Here is a 19,506-nt window from a genome sequence, read left to right on the forward strand (position 1 = left end):
GTGTCTCTCATAAATAAATAAAATCTTTTTTAAAAAATAAAAATAAAATAAAGGGACCTCAGTTTGAGGCACATCAAGCAACATGTGGGCTTGGGGCAGTGCCAGGCAAGCTTGACAGCTTCATGATTGATCTATAATGCAGAAAGCTGAACTACTCTATAGGGTGAGGGGTGTGCAATTGTACATGTGACATAAGGGATCCGGGTGGTGGAACATGACCACGAGGCAGGACTTTGGGCACAGGGCCAGATAAGCCCACACCTCCTTAGAGCCCAGGCTAGAAAGAGCTACTTAACTGGAACTTTCCAACAAAAGTTTCTATTACTAAAAACTTATTTTAATCAAAACCATCATTATTTTAAATCAAGATAAAGTTATGAATACAAATAGCGTAAGACCATCTCCCATGCAGACATATTAATATTCCCTCTTCTTTCACAATTTTCTTTTTATTTCTATTAAAAAGTTATTTTTTCTACTTCCCACCACCCTCCTCAGTATATTTCATTCTTTAAAAAGTTGTGAATAATTTGAGGATATTGCACACTGACTGCGGTTTCTTAGTATCACCTTTTAGAAGACTAGGGGCTCTGGTCTGCCTGTTGGTGGAGCTGCTTGGGACCTGGGTGTTCACATGGCCCCCAGCAATAAGGGACAGAGGTGTTCAACCCATGAGGCATGTGGGCAGGGGGCACCATAAGTATGGGCCTCACATCTTCCTCCTGTGTTGTCTTGCCCTGCAGGTGCCTTATTAAGTGGCTGGAGGTTCGGAAGGTGTGTCCACTGTGCAACATGCCAGTTCTGCAGCTGGCCCAGCTGCACAGTAAGCAGGACCGTGGACCACCACAGGGGCCCCTGCCTGGGGCAGAGAACATTGTATAGCTCCCCCAAGGATCAAACTGCTGCGGGATCCGATGTCCATGTGGAGTCAGGAGGAACACAAGCGGTCTCTGTGTTGGCTGCTCTACCTGGGGCACCAGCTGCCACTTCCTTGCCTCATGAAGAACTCGGGCCAGCTAAGCTGGGAACCCAGACTTCTGGGTCTTGTGACAACCAAAGCACGCTGACACTACCCCATGCCAAGAGAAGAGGAGCAGATGATGAATGAGCCTTCAGGTTATGTTCAAGAAATTTCACGAGGGTCTCTTGCTGACGCCATTACTCTGTCTCCCAGATACTTATCTCCGTATCAAGGTGAATCTTTATCAAGCAGAAGGGAAGATAAACAGAACTGTTAGAGAAGGGAACTGAGAGCAGGTCTTTAAAGCCACCCCCACCCCCCACCTTGTGGACAGATGAGCTTCTATGCAGACCATGCATGCCTTTGCAGCAGCAGACCCTCCTGGCAGGCCCTGAGCCAAGTAAAACCAGCAGTTACCTCAGCTGAAGCACGACTGGTTGCCAGTAATTGGTGAGGCAGTGCCAACAAGGCTTTTCACATTATGTTCCTTTGATAAGGTCATCTTGGAACCCAAGGGCTTTGGTTACCAGAGCAGCAGTGCCCCTCGCCACCCCTTTTCCCTCAAGTTCACAACACTTGCTTATCAAATCATCTAAGAACATTAGATGTGCTCAGAAAGGCCTGGTCAGAAGCCATTTCCTCTTATTTACCCCCGTGACTCCCCAATGAGCCCCAGCCAAGCTGCCCATGAGGAGCCCCAGCCAGGCAGGGTTGGGCCTCTGAGCCCATGCTGTCCCTGTGACCCAGGGGACCTCAGAGTGCCACCCATGCCCCCATGTACACAGCGTGGTTCCAGAGCAGCTGCTAGTCTCAGCCCACTGCCTTGGTAAGGAGCTGCTGTGAGCCCCTCATAGGGCTCCCAAAGGGAGCTCCTTCCTGAGAACGACTAGTCTTCCCAGCCCTGCTGAGATGGGAGGATGCTGACCCCCTTGCCTCGCCCCCTCCTTCCCTGTTTTCTTCCCTCTTACCCTGTTTCTACTTTAGAGAAAATGCCTGTCGTGACTTTCTAACAATTTAAAGCATCTGAAATAAGATCCTTATGTAATTCTGAAACCAGGGATCCCCTTGAAATTGTAAATAGTGTCAGGAAGCTCCTGCAGGGTTCACCCGCTGGTGTGTGCCTCACTATTCAGACTTGGAGAGGAGTAATTGAAAGTGTCTTTATAGGAGAGAAGCAAACACATGCTGCTCTTTGGCTTTCTGTCCAATGTTTCTAGAAATGACTCCATCTGTTTGGATTCATGAATACTGTACAAATTAGCTATCGGAAGTGGCTTTAGGTCAGCTAGAACGTTCTTTTCCACAGCCCTGCTTTCTACCTCCACCTGTCAAGGGTGGACTCCTAGTCAACAGCTTTGCCTCTGCTCCATGCCCCAGGGGTGAGTGGGAATGTCTCATTGGAAATGTGGTCTGCATGGTATGGAGAGAGGATGGAAGAAGCTTTGCTATTCTATTCACGGCATGTCTCCAGGGATTTTTCCTGGAATCCGTCTTAGAATGGGAGAGGAAACCTGTCCTTGGCTCAGGTGCCTGGGGTCAGAGGAGGAAAATCCCCCACGAGCCTAGGAAAGTGCTGGGCAGAATCCAGCTTGGAAAATTACAAATCCAGTTGGTCAGCATTGGCGGTTTCCTCCATGTGACCTATTCATGGCACGCCAACTGGCTGCTGCTTAAACAGGGCAAAGGAAGTGTGGGTATCTTTATATGAAAGCCTTAGCCTGTTGGGCATCCTTGAAGAGAACCTTTCGTGCGCTACCTTCACCATTTCTGGGTTCTGTGTTGGTAGCACGATGGAGTTGAATTCTGCAAAGCACCCAGTTTACAGTGAAAGGTTTCCAGTGACCAATGTGAGAAATAAGCCTGCTTCTGGAGTAGCCTCATTAGTGGCCAACACCATTTCCCATGGAATGGCCCTGGGACAAATCTCACCTTGTCGTTATGGGGTTCAAACAGTAAAGAGAATTTCTCCCCTCAAAGGAGGAATTCTCGTGCTTTAATCTGCAAATGATTTCAGCTCACAGTTTCAGCAGGATTATTACCGATTGGTTGCAGCCTTTTCCTATTCCTGTGCATCAGTATGAGGAGACCGCCCCACAAGTCTCTGAATGTGTAGGGAGGTATGAGGAGTTTGTTTCCCTGTATCCCAGGAAGCCAAAGTCGACATAGTGCATAGTTCCGGCTGGCCGTTTGAGAAAAGCCAAGAATGCTGTGCACTCTCCACTGGGCACCAACCCCCCTGAGGTTCCATTAACATGACCTCGACACCTGTGAGGTAGAGTGCTTTTTAAATGCAGCTCTTCCGTCAGAGTGGGGCTGGGTGTGGAGCGGTCAGTGTTCCTCTGCTCCTACTCACTGTCCTTTCTGGGCTCTGTGTCTCACTGCAGCATGGCTAGTGCCACTCACAGTAGTTCATGCGACTCTTAGTAACACAACCTGAAGCACTCACGCCCCACATTGGGTCCTCCTCCAGGACTCTGCACTGCCAAAACTGCCAATGGCCAGTACTTAATTTACATCTTCCTTTTATTCTGATTAAAACACAGCTTTCTATGGCCAAATTTAAATCTCCATCTGGACATTTTTTTTAAAGAATGAATTAAGGACCCCTTCGTATTCTTGACACAGGCTAACACAGTGAGGCACCCTAGCCGCATCGGTCTTTTGTTGGTGACCTTTTATTAACTGTAGACACATGGGGATTCTGCTGTGCTCTTGGGCCACTGGCTGGTGACATGGCAGTTTTTCTACTTTCTCTTAATGTGTCTTAAGCAGGTCAAAGATTGGATGTTACTTGTGTGCTGTGGGTTAAAAGAACCTAACTCAGCCCCAACTGAACTCCATGGGAGGCTGCATCATTACCTAGTTATTGCTAGGGGTACAGATGAACTCAGCTGGCTTCAGAAACAGGGAACAAAACCAGCCTGACTTGATTCCTGAATGAGTAGGCCTAAGATACTGTCCTCTGCCACTTCTCTTTGCCACAGTGTGATTTGGCTGGGCCTGTCCTTAGCCAGCAAGTAAGGTCCTTGTAGCTTGTGCCCACCAAGGTAGGGAACAGGACAAGACAGAAATGGCCAGATGGGAGCAGATGGCCCATGGGGAAGTCTGGGGTGAGGAATACAGGGTACATCCTATCTTTGCCAGATAGCCTGTTCATGATATGTCTTAACAAATGAAGATCCTTTTCCCCAGTGCCAAGTCCCTTGGGCCCATTAGAGGAAGGGTTTGTCCCTTTCCACAGCCCTACTTCAAAGCCTGTCACCTCCATGGCCTGGTCCTGCTCTAAGCTATTCTGAAGAACTGTAGTAATTTTCTGGAAGTCTGAGAATTACAAAATGAACACAGGGAGGTATCCCCAGAGCTCCAGACAGAAAAAGTGCTCAGTGATTTGAATCACCCCATGCCATCCAGCAGCTATTTGTCTTTATGTAAGTTAGCCTCTCAAAGCTGGTTTCCTTATCCACACCTAAGAATTTTAATAGCATCTTCGCAGGTTCTTGTGAGGACCAGCCGTGTCCCAAGTCTGGTGGGCAGTAGGCCTGGGGTTGTGAAAGCTCCTTACTATAGGCAACATCAAGCAGGTCACCTGGGGCTCCTCATTAGTTCGGGTGGCAACAGAACCTCAGCAGGAGCCTCCTGATGGACACGTGCTCCCCCTGGGGTCTGGGTTTGCCTGACTCCCTTCCTTTTCCTCTTGAGATCTTCCCTAGTCACCTCCGTGAACCGTTGCCCATAGTGCTCCCTGAATGCCATTCCTTAAGTTTTTGAATAGTTCACAAATCATAGTCTTCCTTGCATCCCTGATCTGGCAAGCCCAACTTTATCACCCTTCGAATGCTTTTAGTTTGTTCCATGTAGATCCTTCCAGTGACCACTTGTGCATATACCAGTGAATACACACATGTGCTTGTGTGTACATAATTTTTTTTTTAACTCATGTGGTACCAGACCAGTATATCCAAGGACCATTCCTGTTAATGGGCAAAGAGCCATCCCAGAAGGCAGAGTATCTATAAAAAGTGAGCCCATAACTGGGGGATGTTTTTGCAATCACATTCCTTTTTGAATAAGGCATTACTTTTTATTGATTGCAGCAGATACTGGAATTCTAGTTTCCATACAAAGCAGAAACATCAATCCCTCCCCGGCCCTTACCACACACATGCTCGGATAATATGTGAGCACAACCAGTTTCCAGACTGGCTTTCTGGTTTGTGACAGGACACTCAAGAGTAGGCTCTGCCCCATTGCTGAGAGCAGCAGTGCAGGCCTCTGGTTCAGGTCCAGCAGCCTTTGCAGGAGCCTGAACAAGCTGCTCCCTGCCACCCCTGCCAAACCCTGAGGAGGTGATGTCCAGCTCCAATTGCCATTTCTTAGGCGAGCTCCTGTGTTTTTGAGGCAGCAGTTTGAGAAACAGCAGCAACTGAAGCCTGACGCAACCTTCTGTTTGGGGGTAGGGGGGAAAGATGTCTCAGATGATGCTAAGCAGGTAGGTGGATGGTCTCCTCAAAATTAACCATAGATCAACACAGTGTCCATATTTGAGGTCATGGTTTTGCTACCTTTCCCTCCCCACTCTATATGCACAAAAGAAAATGCTTCCCATAGAATTTTCTCCATTTGACAATAGAAATGACTCCACCAGTCATATCTTCTTTCAAGGAAAAAAAAAAAAAAAGTCCGTTTTTGCCCCTGCAGGAGATAAAGCTGCTTCCTCCAAGTATTCCTGTGAGAAGGGGCAGGACTCCTGCCTTTTGGTCCTCGCCTACGTCCCTGGCATCCTGCCTTCCCTAGAATTAAAAGTGCAACGTGGGCCCTAATCTGAAACTTGAAGCTTATGTGAAATGCCACCCTTCTGTTACTTGAGTATCTCGTCCTAGGTTCAACGGTCTTCCACATTAGCTGTTACGAACTTAAGAGATGAACAGGTCTAAATTCTGGTGAAATCTGCAGTTGAAAACTGGAAGTGGTTTTTAGTAGATAAAATGAATGAAAGATCCCACAAGCCATGGAATGTGCTTCCATTTGAGTGGGAGTATTAGGAGAAAAATAGAAATAGAGGGGCTTGTTCAGTGTTCACCTTTATAGCCCAACTTGTTGCAAGATGCAAACAGTTCCACTTTTAAACCAAGCATTGCACCCTTGGCTAACTAATCCAGCACTCACTTTGCAGCTCTTGGGTCAGGGAGAACACCCATCCTGCTCCAGGGACATGGACCTAGCATGTGGTCCCCACCAGTGTCAAGGGACCTGTCTGTAGTCTGCTGAAGCTCCCCTCTGCTCGCTGTGCCAGGACAAGCCTGGTGGACCTGTGTCTAGGGCCAGCTGCACCTGGGCCTTCCATGTGCCCCTCCCCTCCCAGACCCTGCTAGAGCAGGTGGGGCCAGTGTTAGGAAGTCCCTCCTGGTGAGGGCCTGGTCTTCCAAAGTGTTCCTGATAACTGTCCTCTCTGCGTTTCTATGACATCATTGCCAGCAAGGGGGGTAGTTTAAGTCCTCTAGTTTAGCCTACTGGGTTTTATTCACTAGATATTATTGTATAATTCCCTCAAAAAAAAAGGTTTATGAAATGCTGAGCCTCAGGTTTCATAGACGTGTTTGTACACTAAGAATTCTGCAGCAGAATATTTTTAAACATTCGCAGTTTTTTGTAAGCTATATTTTTGTATATTTAATTGCTATTTTAAAATTTTAATGCATTTTTTGCTAATTACTCTTGTTTTAAAAACAAAACATGCATGTAATGGACTTAAATGTAAATAAAAAGCAGGTTTTGAAAATACTTTGAGTATGTACCCTTCAACTCCAAGGGGCCTGAGGTCATCTACACCCCACTTAAGCCTGTTTAGCAAGAGTTGGAAAGTCCAGGTGAAGGGCTCTGATCAAAGTGAGCTGGTCACCAACAACACAGGATTGTGATGAAAGAGTTTGTGGCCTGCACCTCCCATGGGGTGGGGTTGCGGGGTCAAGGGTGAGGAGAGCACCAGGTCACAGGGAGAAAGAGGTCAAGGGCCTACCTGCCACCCTGACTTCAGCACTGCAGATATGGCTGGACACACTAGTGCTCTAACCAATATGGACCACAGTGCTCAAGGGGGTTGAGGTGGTGGACTAGCCCACATGTTCCCCCTCTAGCTACAGCTCAGGCTCACAAATATTCGTATTCTGTTAGAAGAAAACACCTCTTGGACCAAAGCCATCCTGTGGCAACTGCCATTGCCCCTCACCACCCCTCACTAGGGTCCCTGCAGGTCAGCTTTGACCTAGTAGCCTGGGGGAAAGCGCTCCCCTCAAGGCCATCCCTGGCCCTGCCACAAATCTGGGCCACTTCTTAAACCCCCTCTGGATGCAGGTGCCTGGAGAACAACTCTTCTCCAGCAGCCGGGGCTGCAGACCCTGCCAGCCCCTTCTCGGACCACTTTCTCTGCAGCCTTTTCCTTCTCTGCCCATCTTGTAACGGTTACTCTCACTCTACCTTCACGCTCACTAGAGTCCCATCTAGATACACATCATTCTCAGGTCTGAAATCTCGAATTCCAAATATCCAGCCGCCTTTCTGTATCAGAATCATGGTCCAAAGCCAAGCCTCCCCAACCAAGCCTGGGTGCCCTCCCAGACTCCCTCATCCTAGCCAATCCCCACGTCCCAGCACTCAGCCCTCTGCGCCGTCTCTTGCCCCAGTCTTGGTTCAGGCCGCCCCTCACACATGGAAGGGGACCCTCGGACTACCTCAAGGGCAGACTGGGAGGAGCGCTGCTGGAAGGGGCAGTGGTGCCTGGAGAGAGGAGTTTGTTTACGAGCATCTCACAAGCCTGACGTAGTGAAGCGACAGTAAACTGGGATCAGGCTCAGGGAAGAGAATGTACAGAGATGGCCTTGGGAACACTCAGTGGTGGAGGGGAAGGCAGTCCCTGCCTGGGGCCACAGCTCAGAGGCAAAGGCTGGGAGGGGCCACCACCTTGACGACTGCTTGGGGAGGTCCGCCACCGCGCCTGTGTCCTCTGAGGAGCAGCCGCCGGCACAGCGCAGGCAGCAGCGGCCCAGGAGGCAGAGGGAACCGCGAGCGGGAGCGGGCCGCTGTGTGAGAACTGAGGGCACGAAGGCTTAGAGGCCACTCACTGGGCGCACAGGAGGCGGCTGAGCACAGAATGCGGCGAAGTCAGGGAGGCAGCTTCTCAGGGGCAGGAAGGGCGGGTGCGCGGAAGTGGAAGGAAGGTCCGCGCTGTGCAGGAGACGGGCTCCGCCTGCCCGAGCTGTGTGACCTCGGGGTTAACACACGCTACAGGGAGGCCAGCCGCGGGAAGCTCTGGCTGCTCACAGCCTCGTGAGCACAGCCCGCGGTGCGGGGGCCAGGGCTCCTAGGAAGCGGGCTCCCTCCCTCCCTCCACTACCTTCTCTGTGCATCAGCGAGTAGGCAGTGACACTCTCTTTGGAGGTTGCGCAGAATGTGGGGCCTCCAAGCAAGCGTCTGAGGGCTGAGGGACAGGATTAGAGGGGCCTCCGGCTGAGGACCCCAAGCCCCACAGGGGTGGCAGCAGCAGAGAAGCCAATCACCACCCGGAGGCCACAAGTCCCATCCCCGCAGGGTCCCCCCAGTTCTGCTGCCTGTGCCAGGCTGGCAGCACCAACAACCCACTTATGCCCAAGTGCGTGAAGGGGCGCCCGTGGGAAGCTGCTGCCCACAGGTGGCACATGCCTCTGCTGCCCCCACGTGGCCAACACAGGAGGTGCCAAGGGATCCAGCCCTCCTCCCTTAGCGACCAGGCCTGGCCCTTGGGTGGCCCTAGGCCCTGGACCCTTCCCTTCTGACCCTTGGAACCTTCCCTCCAGATCTCCCTCCCCCAGGCACAAAGAGGCTGTAGAGCCTTGAGGCTTCTTTCTAGTTCAAAGGGTGCTTTATACAGACCCTTTGTTACCTTCAACAGCGATGCAGGCACAAAAATACACAGAAGACTCAAACGTTGCTCTATCTCCAAGGGGAAGGGTTTTTTAAATTATTCTGCACAGCAGAAAGAAAACATTCCAAGTCAATCTCTACCAAGACTCCATCTTAAAACCTGACTCTGCTCAAGCGGCCTTTCGAGCCTGCATGTGCAGCCCTCGTGCAGCCCTACCGAGTCAGCCTGCCTGGCAATTTCTGGCAAGTAAAGACCCCAAGTGGGAGGGGAAGGGGCAAGTCTTCGCCCTACCCCCCACAAGTGAATCAATGGACTTCAATTCCTCACTTTCTACCAGCCTGAAACAACCAAATTCTCCCTGGTTCCCTGAAAAGACGGCATTTCAAGTGGCCCCTTTTGTCTGGTTTAGTCTCCAGGTGTGCTTTTTCTACTAGCTTACACTCACTTCTGACAAAATGACCTCCACCCCACCCCCTGCCGTCCCCCAGGAAATTCTGCCTAGGGTAGACGAAGCCCCATCTTTCCAAACAAACCTCCCCAGGATGTGCAGTGTGGAGAGGAACCTGGAACTGCCTTTCCAAAAGTTGCTTAATTGCCAAAGTTTCAAATACAGAATTACTCTGCCCAATCAAGTTCATAGAACCTTGAAATAAAACATGTTTTTCAGTATGTTCACACAAAGGCTAAATAGCACACCAGAGTTAATGCACAGATGATGATCTCCAAGGCCATATTAACATTGTGATTAGATTACAACATGTAGTGCCTGCCTTACATCTAGCAAGTTCGACAGGACACAAAACCGCAGTCAGCTGAACACAGAGCAGCCCACCCCTGAAGTGGCTCCAGTAAGGACACTGAATTTCACAAATACGTGGCAGGTGTAACAAAGCTATACTGAAGAGCAACTTCAACACAGCAGATCCTCACTGCCACAGACATGGTCCACTTTTTTTGTATCTTTCCTTACTGGTTACTAGTTTAGGCTGAATTTTTAAGGATTTATCTTCATGACTTAGAAAAATACACTTGTCCTTTCTTGCTTTGATTCAGGTAGTACACAATCACAAAATTGAATAAGTCTCTTAAAAAACAAAAGTTCACAGATCCCATTGTGGAATGTTCCAGGAACCCCTCCCTGGGTAACGATCAGGGGATCTTCAACAGCTCAAGGAGTGCTCCAACGGCTCCAAAATAACCCTGGAAAAAAAGTACACCAAAAATGAGAGCAATTTTCCTTTGACTTACTTATATTACCATAAATATGATTACTAGTATTAAAGCCAACAGTGCCCTAATTCCTGACACCGGTTCCTTGAGCACCCATTTTGCTGAGCCCAAGGCCAGCCTGGGAGCAGAGCAGCTCTGAGGAGCTCCCAGGCTGGGGAGGAAGACTGGATGTACAGGACACCCTGGCATGCCAGCCTGTGAGACCAAGGCCCATGGTGGGGGCTGCAGGAGCTCTGGGGCCCACACTGGCCCAGTTACCTCTGTGAGCGCCAACTGAGCGGTCTCCTGCAGGAATAGGATGGGAGAAGCTGCAGAGGCCTGGTGCATTTCCAGACAACTAAGGACTGAAGGGAGGATGGGACATGAAGTGCAGCAGAGCAGAAGAGCTGGGGTGGTCGGGGTATGCTGGTAACGTGGGGGAGGGGGAGCTGACAGGGCTGGGGATGGAAGGGAGACCGCGAAGAGGGGGAGGTGGATTCAAGACCTGCCTAAAGACGGGGAAGAAGGCAGCAGGGAGGTTCAGGTCTCTCCCATGCATCCAGTGACAGTGCCCCTGAGAACAAACAAGGACACAGGAGCAAGAGATGCAGTGAATAAGGAGGGGTTCCATCTGGCCTGGGCAAGGCCGAAGGGCCCCAGGTGGCCTAACAGCCACACCCAGGAAGTAACTGGATGTCTGGATCTGGAACAAGACCGTGGGCAGGGCAGCACTGGCAGGAACAGGCAGTGGAGGCATGGACAAGAGTGCCCTGATGCGACACTTGGTGGGGGGCACAGATGGGAAAGCACCATCTGCAGAACAACAGAGGAGCCAGCAGGGAGGGTGGAGGCATGGCTGGAGGAGGACAAGGCTGGACCATCGCCAGAAAGACTCAAAGTCAAATACAATCAAGAACCAAGACATTAAAACCCAGAAATAGAAAGAAAAAGAACTGAATGTAACAAAATATGAGATAAAACCCACGCTGGCAGAAAGGGCAGGACGGCAGGAATCAGAGCAGAGTAATCCTCCGATGGTCCAGAATCCATCAAGGTCTCCAATGGATGATCAGACAGCCAAGCACTTTCAGGAAGAGAGAAAGGACTGAAAAAGGAAAGTGGGAAGGAAGATCCTGAAAGGCCTGCTCGCAGACTGAGAAGGATGAGCTAAGAGGCTAAATATCAGAAGCAACAAAGAAACCAGTCCAGTTTCCCAAAGAAAGCTACTCCAAGAAACTTGTGGCCAAACATAAGAACAGCTGAAGCTGAAGCCTCTCCTCTCCCTGTTTCCTGGCTTAAAAACAGGCAGCCATAAACCATGTGTAATGAGAGTCGGCCCACAACCCCACTGGCCACCCGGCCGAGCAGGAGGAAGGGATGATGAGGGACCCCACCACCACCAGAGGACAGACTCACGGCTTTGTTTTCAGTGGCTTTTTTAATATACATATAAAGATTTTATTTATTCACAAGAGACACAGAGAGAGAGAGAGAGAGAGAGAGAGAGAGAGAGGCAGAGACAGAGGGAGAAGCAGGCTCCCTGCAGGGAGCCCAATGCGGGGACTCCATCACGCCCTGAGCCGAAGGCAGATGCTCAACCACTGAGCCACCCAGGCATCCCTTTCAGTGGCTTTCTGTAGCTTCTATTTTACAACAACAAAAGATGAGAAGTTAACCATTATAATGAGCTCCCCTGAAGACCAGGACCCAGCATGAAGCAGAAGCTAGTCAGCTGTTACAAGCTGCCAAATGCTGAGAACAGTACAGAAGGCTGACAGGAACCCAGACAAAGCTCTCACAGTAGTTAAACTGACTTCAGTGTGCGAACAGTTCTCAAGACCTCAAGATGCAGAGAGCCTAAAATATCAACGTTTTCCCTTAGCACAGTAGTCGACACCAGAGTCCAAGGCCTGGACACCACGGGAGGAGAGGCGGCAGGGCTGTGTCAGAGCCAGGGAGGAAAATGAAGTCAGCAGGCAGGAAGGAAGAAAACACGTCAAACCGAGGTTCCAGAAGGTGTTCAAACTTATGGTGTGAAGATTTAAAAAAAGACAAGTTAACCTAAGAAATGAATTCACGTTCCACCTACCAAACGGTTTTCAAGAGGTAGAAATGGAGGAGGAAAGTTCTACTATGATGTGAGATTAAAGAGTTTCTTTTTATTCTAATGTAAAGCAAAATAAAGGATCAAAGATCACAAAAAGATACATATAAAAGGTATACGCAACTTAATGATAATTTGGTACCAATTTATTAATAACATTAAAAGTAAGAAAATGTTTAAGGGTACAAACTCACAAGTGGTAAAGAAGCTGGAAGAGACCTGATGCCCAGCACCCCCACAGCAGCAGCGCACTGATCTCAGGCTGAGCTGCACGTGTGGCGGCACGTAATGCGTCACAGTAACACATACTCCTTCAACTTACACAATGCTACGTGGCAGATTCATTCAATTAGTTTTTAATAAAACACAGTTAAAAATTAGATGACTCAACATGAAGCTTTTGAAAAGGGGTATTTGTGCACTTTGAATTTTAACTCTGAACTGAAACCACTTAAAAAGGAAAAAGAGCAATTTTATAGGGAAAAGCAACCTTGGTGGCAGTTCAGATCTTTTTTTTTTTTTTTTTTTTTTAAGATTTTATTTACTTATTCATAGAGACAGAGAGAGAGGCAGAGGGAGAAGCAGGCTCCATGCAGGTCCCCAGGATCACACCCCAGACTGCAGGCGGCGCCAAACCGCTGCGCCACCGGGGCTGCCCATGGCACTTCAGATCTTATTGTCAGTTCACGTAACTACTGGTAAAGTGAACGTGCATGAACAATTCTGAAGCCTTCATGAGAACACTATTTAAAATCCAACAACACTGGAAAGAAACCATTCCACAGCCCCACCACCAAGGGGACAGAAGAAAGGTCCCGCGCCCCAGCTAGGGTTCTTTTTTCACCCGAGCTGGAAAAACAGAAGGGCACCTTCCCACAGATGATACCAGGTTCAGTGATTCAATGATTCTCTTCCATTTTGTCATTTCTAGCTGGTCTAGGTGTTAAGTGTGGTTCTAACCTTGGAATATATTTTTGTTTGTTTTTAGAACATGCGTTTTAAATAAGTGGCCCAGGAACTCTACCAATACACAAAAACTGACATCAAAATGAAAAAAGCAGAACCCAGAGTAAATGCATTTACAAAATAAGCATAATAGGAAAAAATATAAAGAGAGTTCAGAAAAGAACATAACATTTAAGATATAGGTGTTCCTCAAGCTTCCTTTGAAACTGCTGAAGCTCACAATTAAATTAACCAAAAATTTCCCTTGCATTAAATCAGGTAAAAAATGGCTTTTGAATATTACAATCAAGGTTAAACCCTATATCATACTTTTACAAAAAAAAAAACAAAAACAAAAAAAACTGAAGTCTATTTCACGTTTACTTCAAGTTCCAAAACAGTGGGAACTGCATGCCCTGCATGTTAGTAACATATCCCAAGAAGTAAGTCTGCTTACCTCGTGTTCCGAAAAAAGTGCTTTCAACTGCCCCTTGGACCAATAATCCAAAGCATATGCCAAAAGTCGCATGGCGATCGTATTAATTCTCAAGAAATTTCCAACAAATACCACCTGGTTAATGTTCTGAGCACATCAAAAAAAGGCAATTAGTTTTCATCTTAACTTCTGTTCTCTTGTAAAAGCTACCCCAAAACAGAGCACTATGTGCATGGTCTTCAGCAGCAATTTGCTGAGCAAAAAATAAAAAAGTATTTACTTTTAATCCATTTAGTCCAAGGCTACTTAAATTTGAACCCAGACAACTCTGGACCCACTTCAAACCATGCCAGAAAATGTCACAAGAGAAAACAAATTAGGAAAACCATTTGTATTAAATATGACAAATAACTGCTATTAATGTTTTATACAGAAAAGTAAAAAAAAAAAAAAAAAAAAAAAGACCCCAATTCAAAGAAGGAAATTGACAAAAATATGCAAATTGTACAAGAAATACAATGGGAAAAAATTCAATCTCACCAGTAATCCAAAAAAGGAGCATCTTAAACCTATTAAAAGTTAGCAGAACAACTAACTGAAATTTCACCCCAACAATGAGCCCAGTTGTGGTAACTGATCCACTCATTCAGTGCTGAAGAGATCTGAATTAGTACAGCCCTTGTGCAAAGTGCCTTGGCAATACCTACCAAAACTCTTAAGTATGGTCATATTCTTTAGAGAATCTCATCTCACTCCAGAGTTATAAGTTCCTTATCAGGAATAAAATTCAACCAAAGAAAAGCTTCACACTTAAAAATGCCTTCCTGCAGAGCGATCACTGGCAAGCAACCAAATGCCCAGCTCTATGTGAATGATGATACAAAAACAAATCAAATATACAGCAGTGAAATTTTAAGTAAGTAAAAAATATAAAATGGTATGTACACCCACACAACTAACAGATCTTAGAATATATAAGTACAGGAAAAGGAACATGCAATAAAGGAAACAGTAACTTTAACATATTCAAATGAAGAATGCTTTTAATTACTTAATGCTGATACAGTTATCTTTTTAATTAAAAAATGAGACAATCCTTTTGTACCTTTCAAAGCCTCCTTAAACCGCATGCCTACATAATCAAACAGAGTATTTTGAACAAAATTGTGTAAATAAGGACAAGCTGTAAAGCTGCACCTCTGGACCCCCCAGGGAAGGCCATTCTCGGTTCTTTCATAGCCCTGTACAATGCTGCTTGACCTGAATGCTACAAGGCAGCACTGTAAAGAAGCTGAAAGCACAAAGACAGCTCTGCGGCGGTGGATGGGCACTCCTCGGCTGCCCAGTCTTCTCCAGCTTCAGCGACTTCCTCCAGGTGCCTTCCCAGGGACTCCAGGGCTCTATGTGGAGCATGGGACCTCAATCTGACATGGCTAGCCATCACCGCTACCCACAGTCCCCTTCACCCGAAGTTCTGACTGCCTTCCTACCTTCCTACTTTCTCCTCAAAAGATGTACTTTTACTTCTAGACAGTGGCAATATTATTTATCTTCACTGAGAAAAAAAAAAAAAAATCAGTGAAGTTTAGTCTACATTTGAAGAGCTTTAACTTCGCCAATGAAACAACTCCACCCCATACAACTACACTTAGGCACTGTCCGGATAAGACAGACGTTGTACACAAGGTGAGGCCCGCTTAGTAAGTTCTGCATTTTCCTCAGAGCATCTAAAGAAATCCACGTCCCCTTACTTCATTAAGGGCACACATTCTTGCTATTGAGCCAATGTTGTTGGTGATGGTGATCAACATTGCTCTGGCGAGGTCCTCTTTACTGACTGCCTCTCGCTTCTCCTTGCTCATCATGTTTCCAAAGCTGTGAAGGGAAAAAATATATATATATCCACCTGCTGAACCAAAGGCTACACAGCCCAACAGAACTTGAATGTTAACTCTACTAAGATAAATGTGACTTCTAGGGCTACATTGTTCAAATCTTCAAACTTTTTATTACAAAATAACAGAGCATCTGCTCAAAGAGTAATGCAAAAGCCCTCCAGTGTTGTGAATAAGCAAATGCCTTTCCCTCACAGATTCCAATAAAATCTAGCTTTGTTAACAGATCTTTGCACATCTAGTTAGATCTGATCAGATCCACACTAAGGCACCACGGCTCCTTCTGCAGTCAGGGACAGTTCCAGGAATTAGCAATTCATTCCCAAATGCACAGCCATCTTGCTTAGCTGAATGGTCACATTTGCTCTGGAAAACTGCTTCATCAGAGCAATACAAAAGCAGACAGTAAAGTACCAGAGTAAACTCCTTAAGAATTTCAGATTTCCCTGGAAGATAAAGTACTTCAAAGTACTTTACCAGCAGAATTGCTACATTAATAACTGTGAGCAGAACACAAACCCAATCAGAAACCAAAGTGAACAATATGCAAATGCCAAAAATCAGAACATAACATAGATAGCATTTACAAAGTCCTTGGAATTAGTCCACAAGCATGCTATGTATGCTCCTTTTCTATAATTAAAAATCACATTTCAATACAAAGAAAACAACTCTTTTTCTAAACAATCTAGAAATGAAATTTAAAAAACAGTTCCTGGGGCATCTGGGTGGCTCAGTCAGTTGAACATCTGATGCCTTTGGCTCAGGTCATGATCTCAGGGTGCTGGGATCCATCAAGCCTCTGGTCAGGCTCCCTCCTCAGCAGAGAGTCTGCTTCTCCCTCTGCCCACCCCTTGCTTCTCTCTCTCAAATGAATTTTTTTAAATCTTAAAAAGTAATTTAAAAATTAAAAACCATTTTATTTACAATGGCATCAAAGAGAATACTTAGAAATATATTTAACAAAAGTAGTATAACAACTGCACTGAAAATCACAGCTATAAAACATCAGTGAAAAAAAAGCAAAATTCTAAATAAATGGAAAAACACTTTATCTTAGATCAGAAGACTTGATAAGGTTAAGATGGCAATAACTCCCCAATGTAAGCTACAAATTCAGTACAACCCTATCAAAATCCCAGCTGCCATTTTTGCAACCACTGACAAGGTGATCCTAAAATTCACCCAGAGATTCAAAGTATTGATTCATGCCACCATATAGGTAAACCCTGAAAACATGCTAAATGGAAAGAAGCCAGTCACAAAAAACGCATATTATAGGACAAAATTTATATGAAGTGTCCAGAATAGGCAAATCTATAAAGGCAGAAAATATATTGTTTACCAAGGACTGAGGTGGGGAAATGTGGAGTGACAGGTAATGGACAGAAGGTTTCTTTCTGGGATGATGAAAATGTTCTGAAATTAGATTATGGTGATGACCGCACAATTTGGTAAATATACTAGAAACCACTAAATTTTACACTTTACACAGGTGACTGTAGAGTATGTAAACTATAGCTCAATAAACACTGTTTAAAAGAAAAAAGATACACCCAATATTTAGTATCTTATTCCTGTCTTTCTTAGAACACACACACCCCCTTACCTTGATGCCACAGCCCAGCCCGGCAGTCCAAACCTCTCATAGTCCCCTCCATAAATGTCTCGAACTAGTTTATCCACTTTGGTGCTATCTCCACGAGATGCCATTTCAAGAGCTTCTTCAAAAGTGGTACAGCCAGTAAGAAGACAGCAGAGACCAAAAAAAGTTCCTCCTCCAAGACTGATTAAAAACAAACAACACAGTATTTTAAAATTTTAAAAATAAGAACAGGAAGGTAGTATTTATGAGCCCAAAACCACGTTCATACATCAACCCACTCTTGTCCCAACCTAATTAATTGCGCAGATGCCACTGGCAGGCAAGTCTGTGGAAAGATAAAAAACAAGTTGCCTGTCATATACCTTGAGGTTACATATTCACGTGAGCCAACAAACGAAATAGCAAAACACAGGGCCCACATCTCTGCCCACGTCCCCACCCACGTCCCCAGTGCAGTTTGAGCATCTGCTGAGTGTGAGCAGCTTCGGGACCAGGTCCACCCACCATACCCAGGCCATGCTAGCACCTCCCTTCCTTTGTCTCTCCAAAGCCCTGGTCACCCTGGCTTATCAGCCCCCCACTTCACAAAGAATTCCTCCCTTAATGCGTTTTCTCCCCCAAAATTACTCATCTCATTTTTTAATTCACACCTGTTAAAAAAAAAAAAAAAAAAAAAAAAAACTGGTCTATCCCAATCCCCAGCTCCTTGTTTTGCTTCAAGTGATTCCTAATCCTTAAACTGCAACATATTCTTTTTTGCCTGCCACTTTTCTGCCACTTCTCTTCCCCTTTCAGTCTGCCCAATTATTTATCTGTTGCTGAGTACACCTCACCTTCTAGATCTCAAACCATCCGGTGGATGGGCGGGTTATGTGTGCACATGTGTACCTGTATGTATAAAATATAGGCCAGTTTCAAAGCTGGGTCTTGCCAAGACTTCTTTTTTTTTTTTTTTTAATTTATTTATTTGTGATAGTCACACAGAGAGAGAGAGAGAGAGAGAGAAGCAGAGACACAGGCAGAGGGAGAAGCAGGCTCCATTCACCTGGAGCCCGACGTGGGATTCGATCTTGGGTCTCCAGGATCGCGCCCTGGGCCAAAGGCAGGCGCCAAACCGCTGCGCCACCCAGGGATCCCCCTCGACTTCTTATAAATGCTACCTAGTAGCTTTGGCAACTTTACAATATGTGCACACAATACACTGACTGAGGACAGGGACTTTGGGCTCAAGGAGTCTGTCAATGAGATATTTTATGGAACTATAATAATGAAATCCTAAGCAATACAGATTTTTTAAAAGTAGGTCATGATGTGAGAATTTTCAAAGAGAAACTGCATTTGCTTGCATAATCCCAGAGAAAAAATTTTGACTTAATTTTAACAGATTCTTAAAAGCATATGGATACACAATACCTGAAAATTCACTTGTAACCCATTATGATATCAAGAATAAACAATAACCTTTACATAAAAGACCTACCTGGTACCCGTGACCCGCTTGTAATTATCTTTGGAATATACTGCTAAAATGCTAACCCCAGAGCCAATGTTCACCAGAAGCAGAGGGTATGGATTTTTCAAATCAAATGGTAACTTCTGACATTTTTCAGCATCAGCAGGGTTTTCAAAGTAATAGCACTGTGACCGTCCATTGAATCCAACAGAGTCAATGTATAAAATTCCTTTTACTAAACAATCTAGTTCATCAAGTTTGCAAAGCTGAAGGTCACCTATCTGTAATGAAATAAAAATGTATTCAGACTTTTTAACAAGCCAAACAAATAGAAACTGCTTAATAAGACATCCCTCCACATTAAATAAACCATAGAAGTGCTCACAGATGTGGATTTATAACACAATTCACAGAACAGACCTGAAGACAACAAACATCAGGATGGACTGACGAGACAGACCCAAATCCACCTCCCCCCCCCACCCCCGGAAACCACCACAACAGCGGAGACGCATGCCCAAACCCAAGCAGAGAAAGAGAGGTCTCACAAGGAATGTTGAGTCAGGAGCACAGGGGAGATCACAGCCCTGTAAGAAAGCCGACTCCAAGAAATTCAAGTGACTCAAACACCTGGTGACACACAGCAGGAACTACAAGGACTCTGATATCTGCCTTCCGAAAGACCATCATCTTCAAGGTTATGGAGCAGTACCAAAGTAGGCCCCACTTTATTATTATCAAACAGACATCAAAGGGCTGAAAAGTGTCCAAATGGAAGACAAGATTTTTTTACTATCTAAACCAATTACAGCCCCTGAAGGATGAAAAGATTTTAGCAGTATAAAAATTTTAAACTGTTATCAATTTAATCCCATTTAAATAAAAGAATGATTATTCTTCATATTAGGGAGCACTGGAAAGCAATTAGAGTGAAGAGGACCTTCAATCAATTAAGAATGAAGTGGAAAAAAAAAAAAAAAAAAAAAAGAATGAAGTGGAA

The 19,506-nt window shown here is 45.9% G+C and overlaps 2 protein-coding genes and 1 non-coding gene across 8 annotated transcripts in view; 1 reads left to right on the forward strand and 2 right to left on the reverse strand.

Moving 5' to 3' along the window:
• RNF24 (ring finger protein 24) overlaps positions 1 to 5,689 on the forward strand; it is an 80,713-nt gene extending 75,024 nt beyond the window's left edge. For 2 of the 4 annotated variants that reach the window (XM_038571704.1, XM_038571705.1), the window contains one exon: positions 744 to 5,689. In XM_038571704.1, the coding sequence (XP_038427632.1) occupies positions 744 to 882 (139 nt within the window). In that variant the 3' untranslated portion in view covers positions 883 to 5,689. The remainder of the gene's footprint in view (positions 1 to 743) is intronic. The other 2 variants (XR_005377651.1, XM_038571706.1) reach the window with 2 other exon arrangements.
• Positions 5,690 to 6,539: 850 nt separating this feature from the next.
• The window catches only part of PANK2 (pantothenate kinase 2), a 29,820-nt gene continuing 16,853 nt past the window's right edge, over positions 6,540 to 19,506 (reverse strand). The window contains exons 2-7 of one of the 3 annotated variants that reach the window (XR_005377650.1): positions 18,534 to 18,787; positions 17,057 to 17,233; positions 15,304 to 15,427; positions 14,260 to 14,415; positions 13,574 to 13,699; positions 6,540 to 10,058 (exon numbers count right to left, since the gene is read on the reverse strand). Coding sequence is in view for 2 of the 3 variants with exons in the window: in XM_038571702.1 (XP_038427630.1) it covers positions 10,008 to 10,058; positions 13,574 to 13,699; positions 15,304 to 15,427; positions 17,057 to 17,233; positions 18,534 to 18,787 (732 nt within the window). In the remaining variant the exon portion in view is untranslated. The remainder of the gene's footprint in view (positions 10,059 to 13,573; positions 13,700 to 14,259; positions 14,416 to 15,303; positions 15,428 to 17,056; positions 17,234 to 18,533; positions 18,788 to 19,506) is intronic. The other 2 variants (XM_038571702.1, XM_038571703.1) reach the window with 2 other exon arrangements.
• Positions 14,779 to 14,855, reverse strand: MIR103-2 (microRNA mir-103-2). Its single transcript, NR_049450.1, has one exon. It is a non-coding gene; the product is annotated as a microRNA mir-103-2 (primary transcript).

This window comes from Canis lupus, chromosome 24 (assembly GCF_011100685.1).
Source record: "Canis lupus familiaris isolate Mischka breed German Shepherd chromosome 24, alternate assembly UU_Cfam_GSD_1.0, whole genome shotgun sequence".
Classification (NCBI taxonomy): Eukaryota; Metazoa; Chordata; class Mammalia; order Carnivora; family Canidae; genus Canis; species Canis lupus.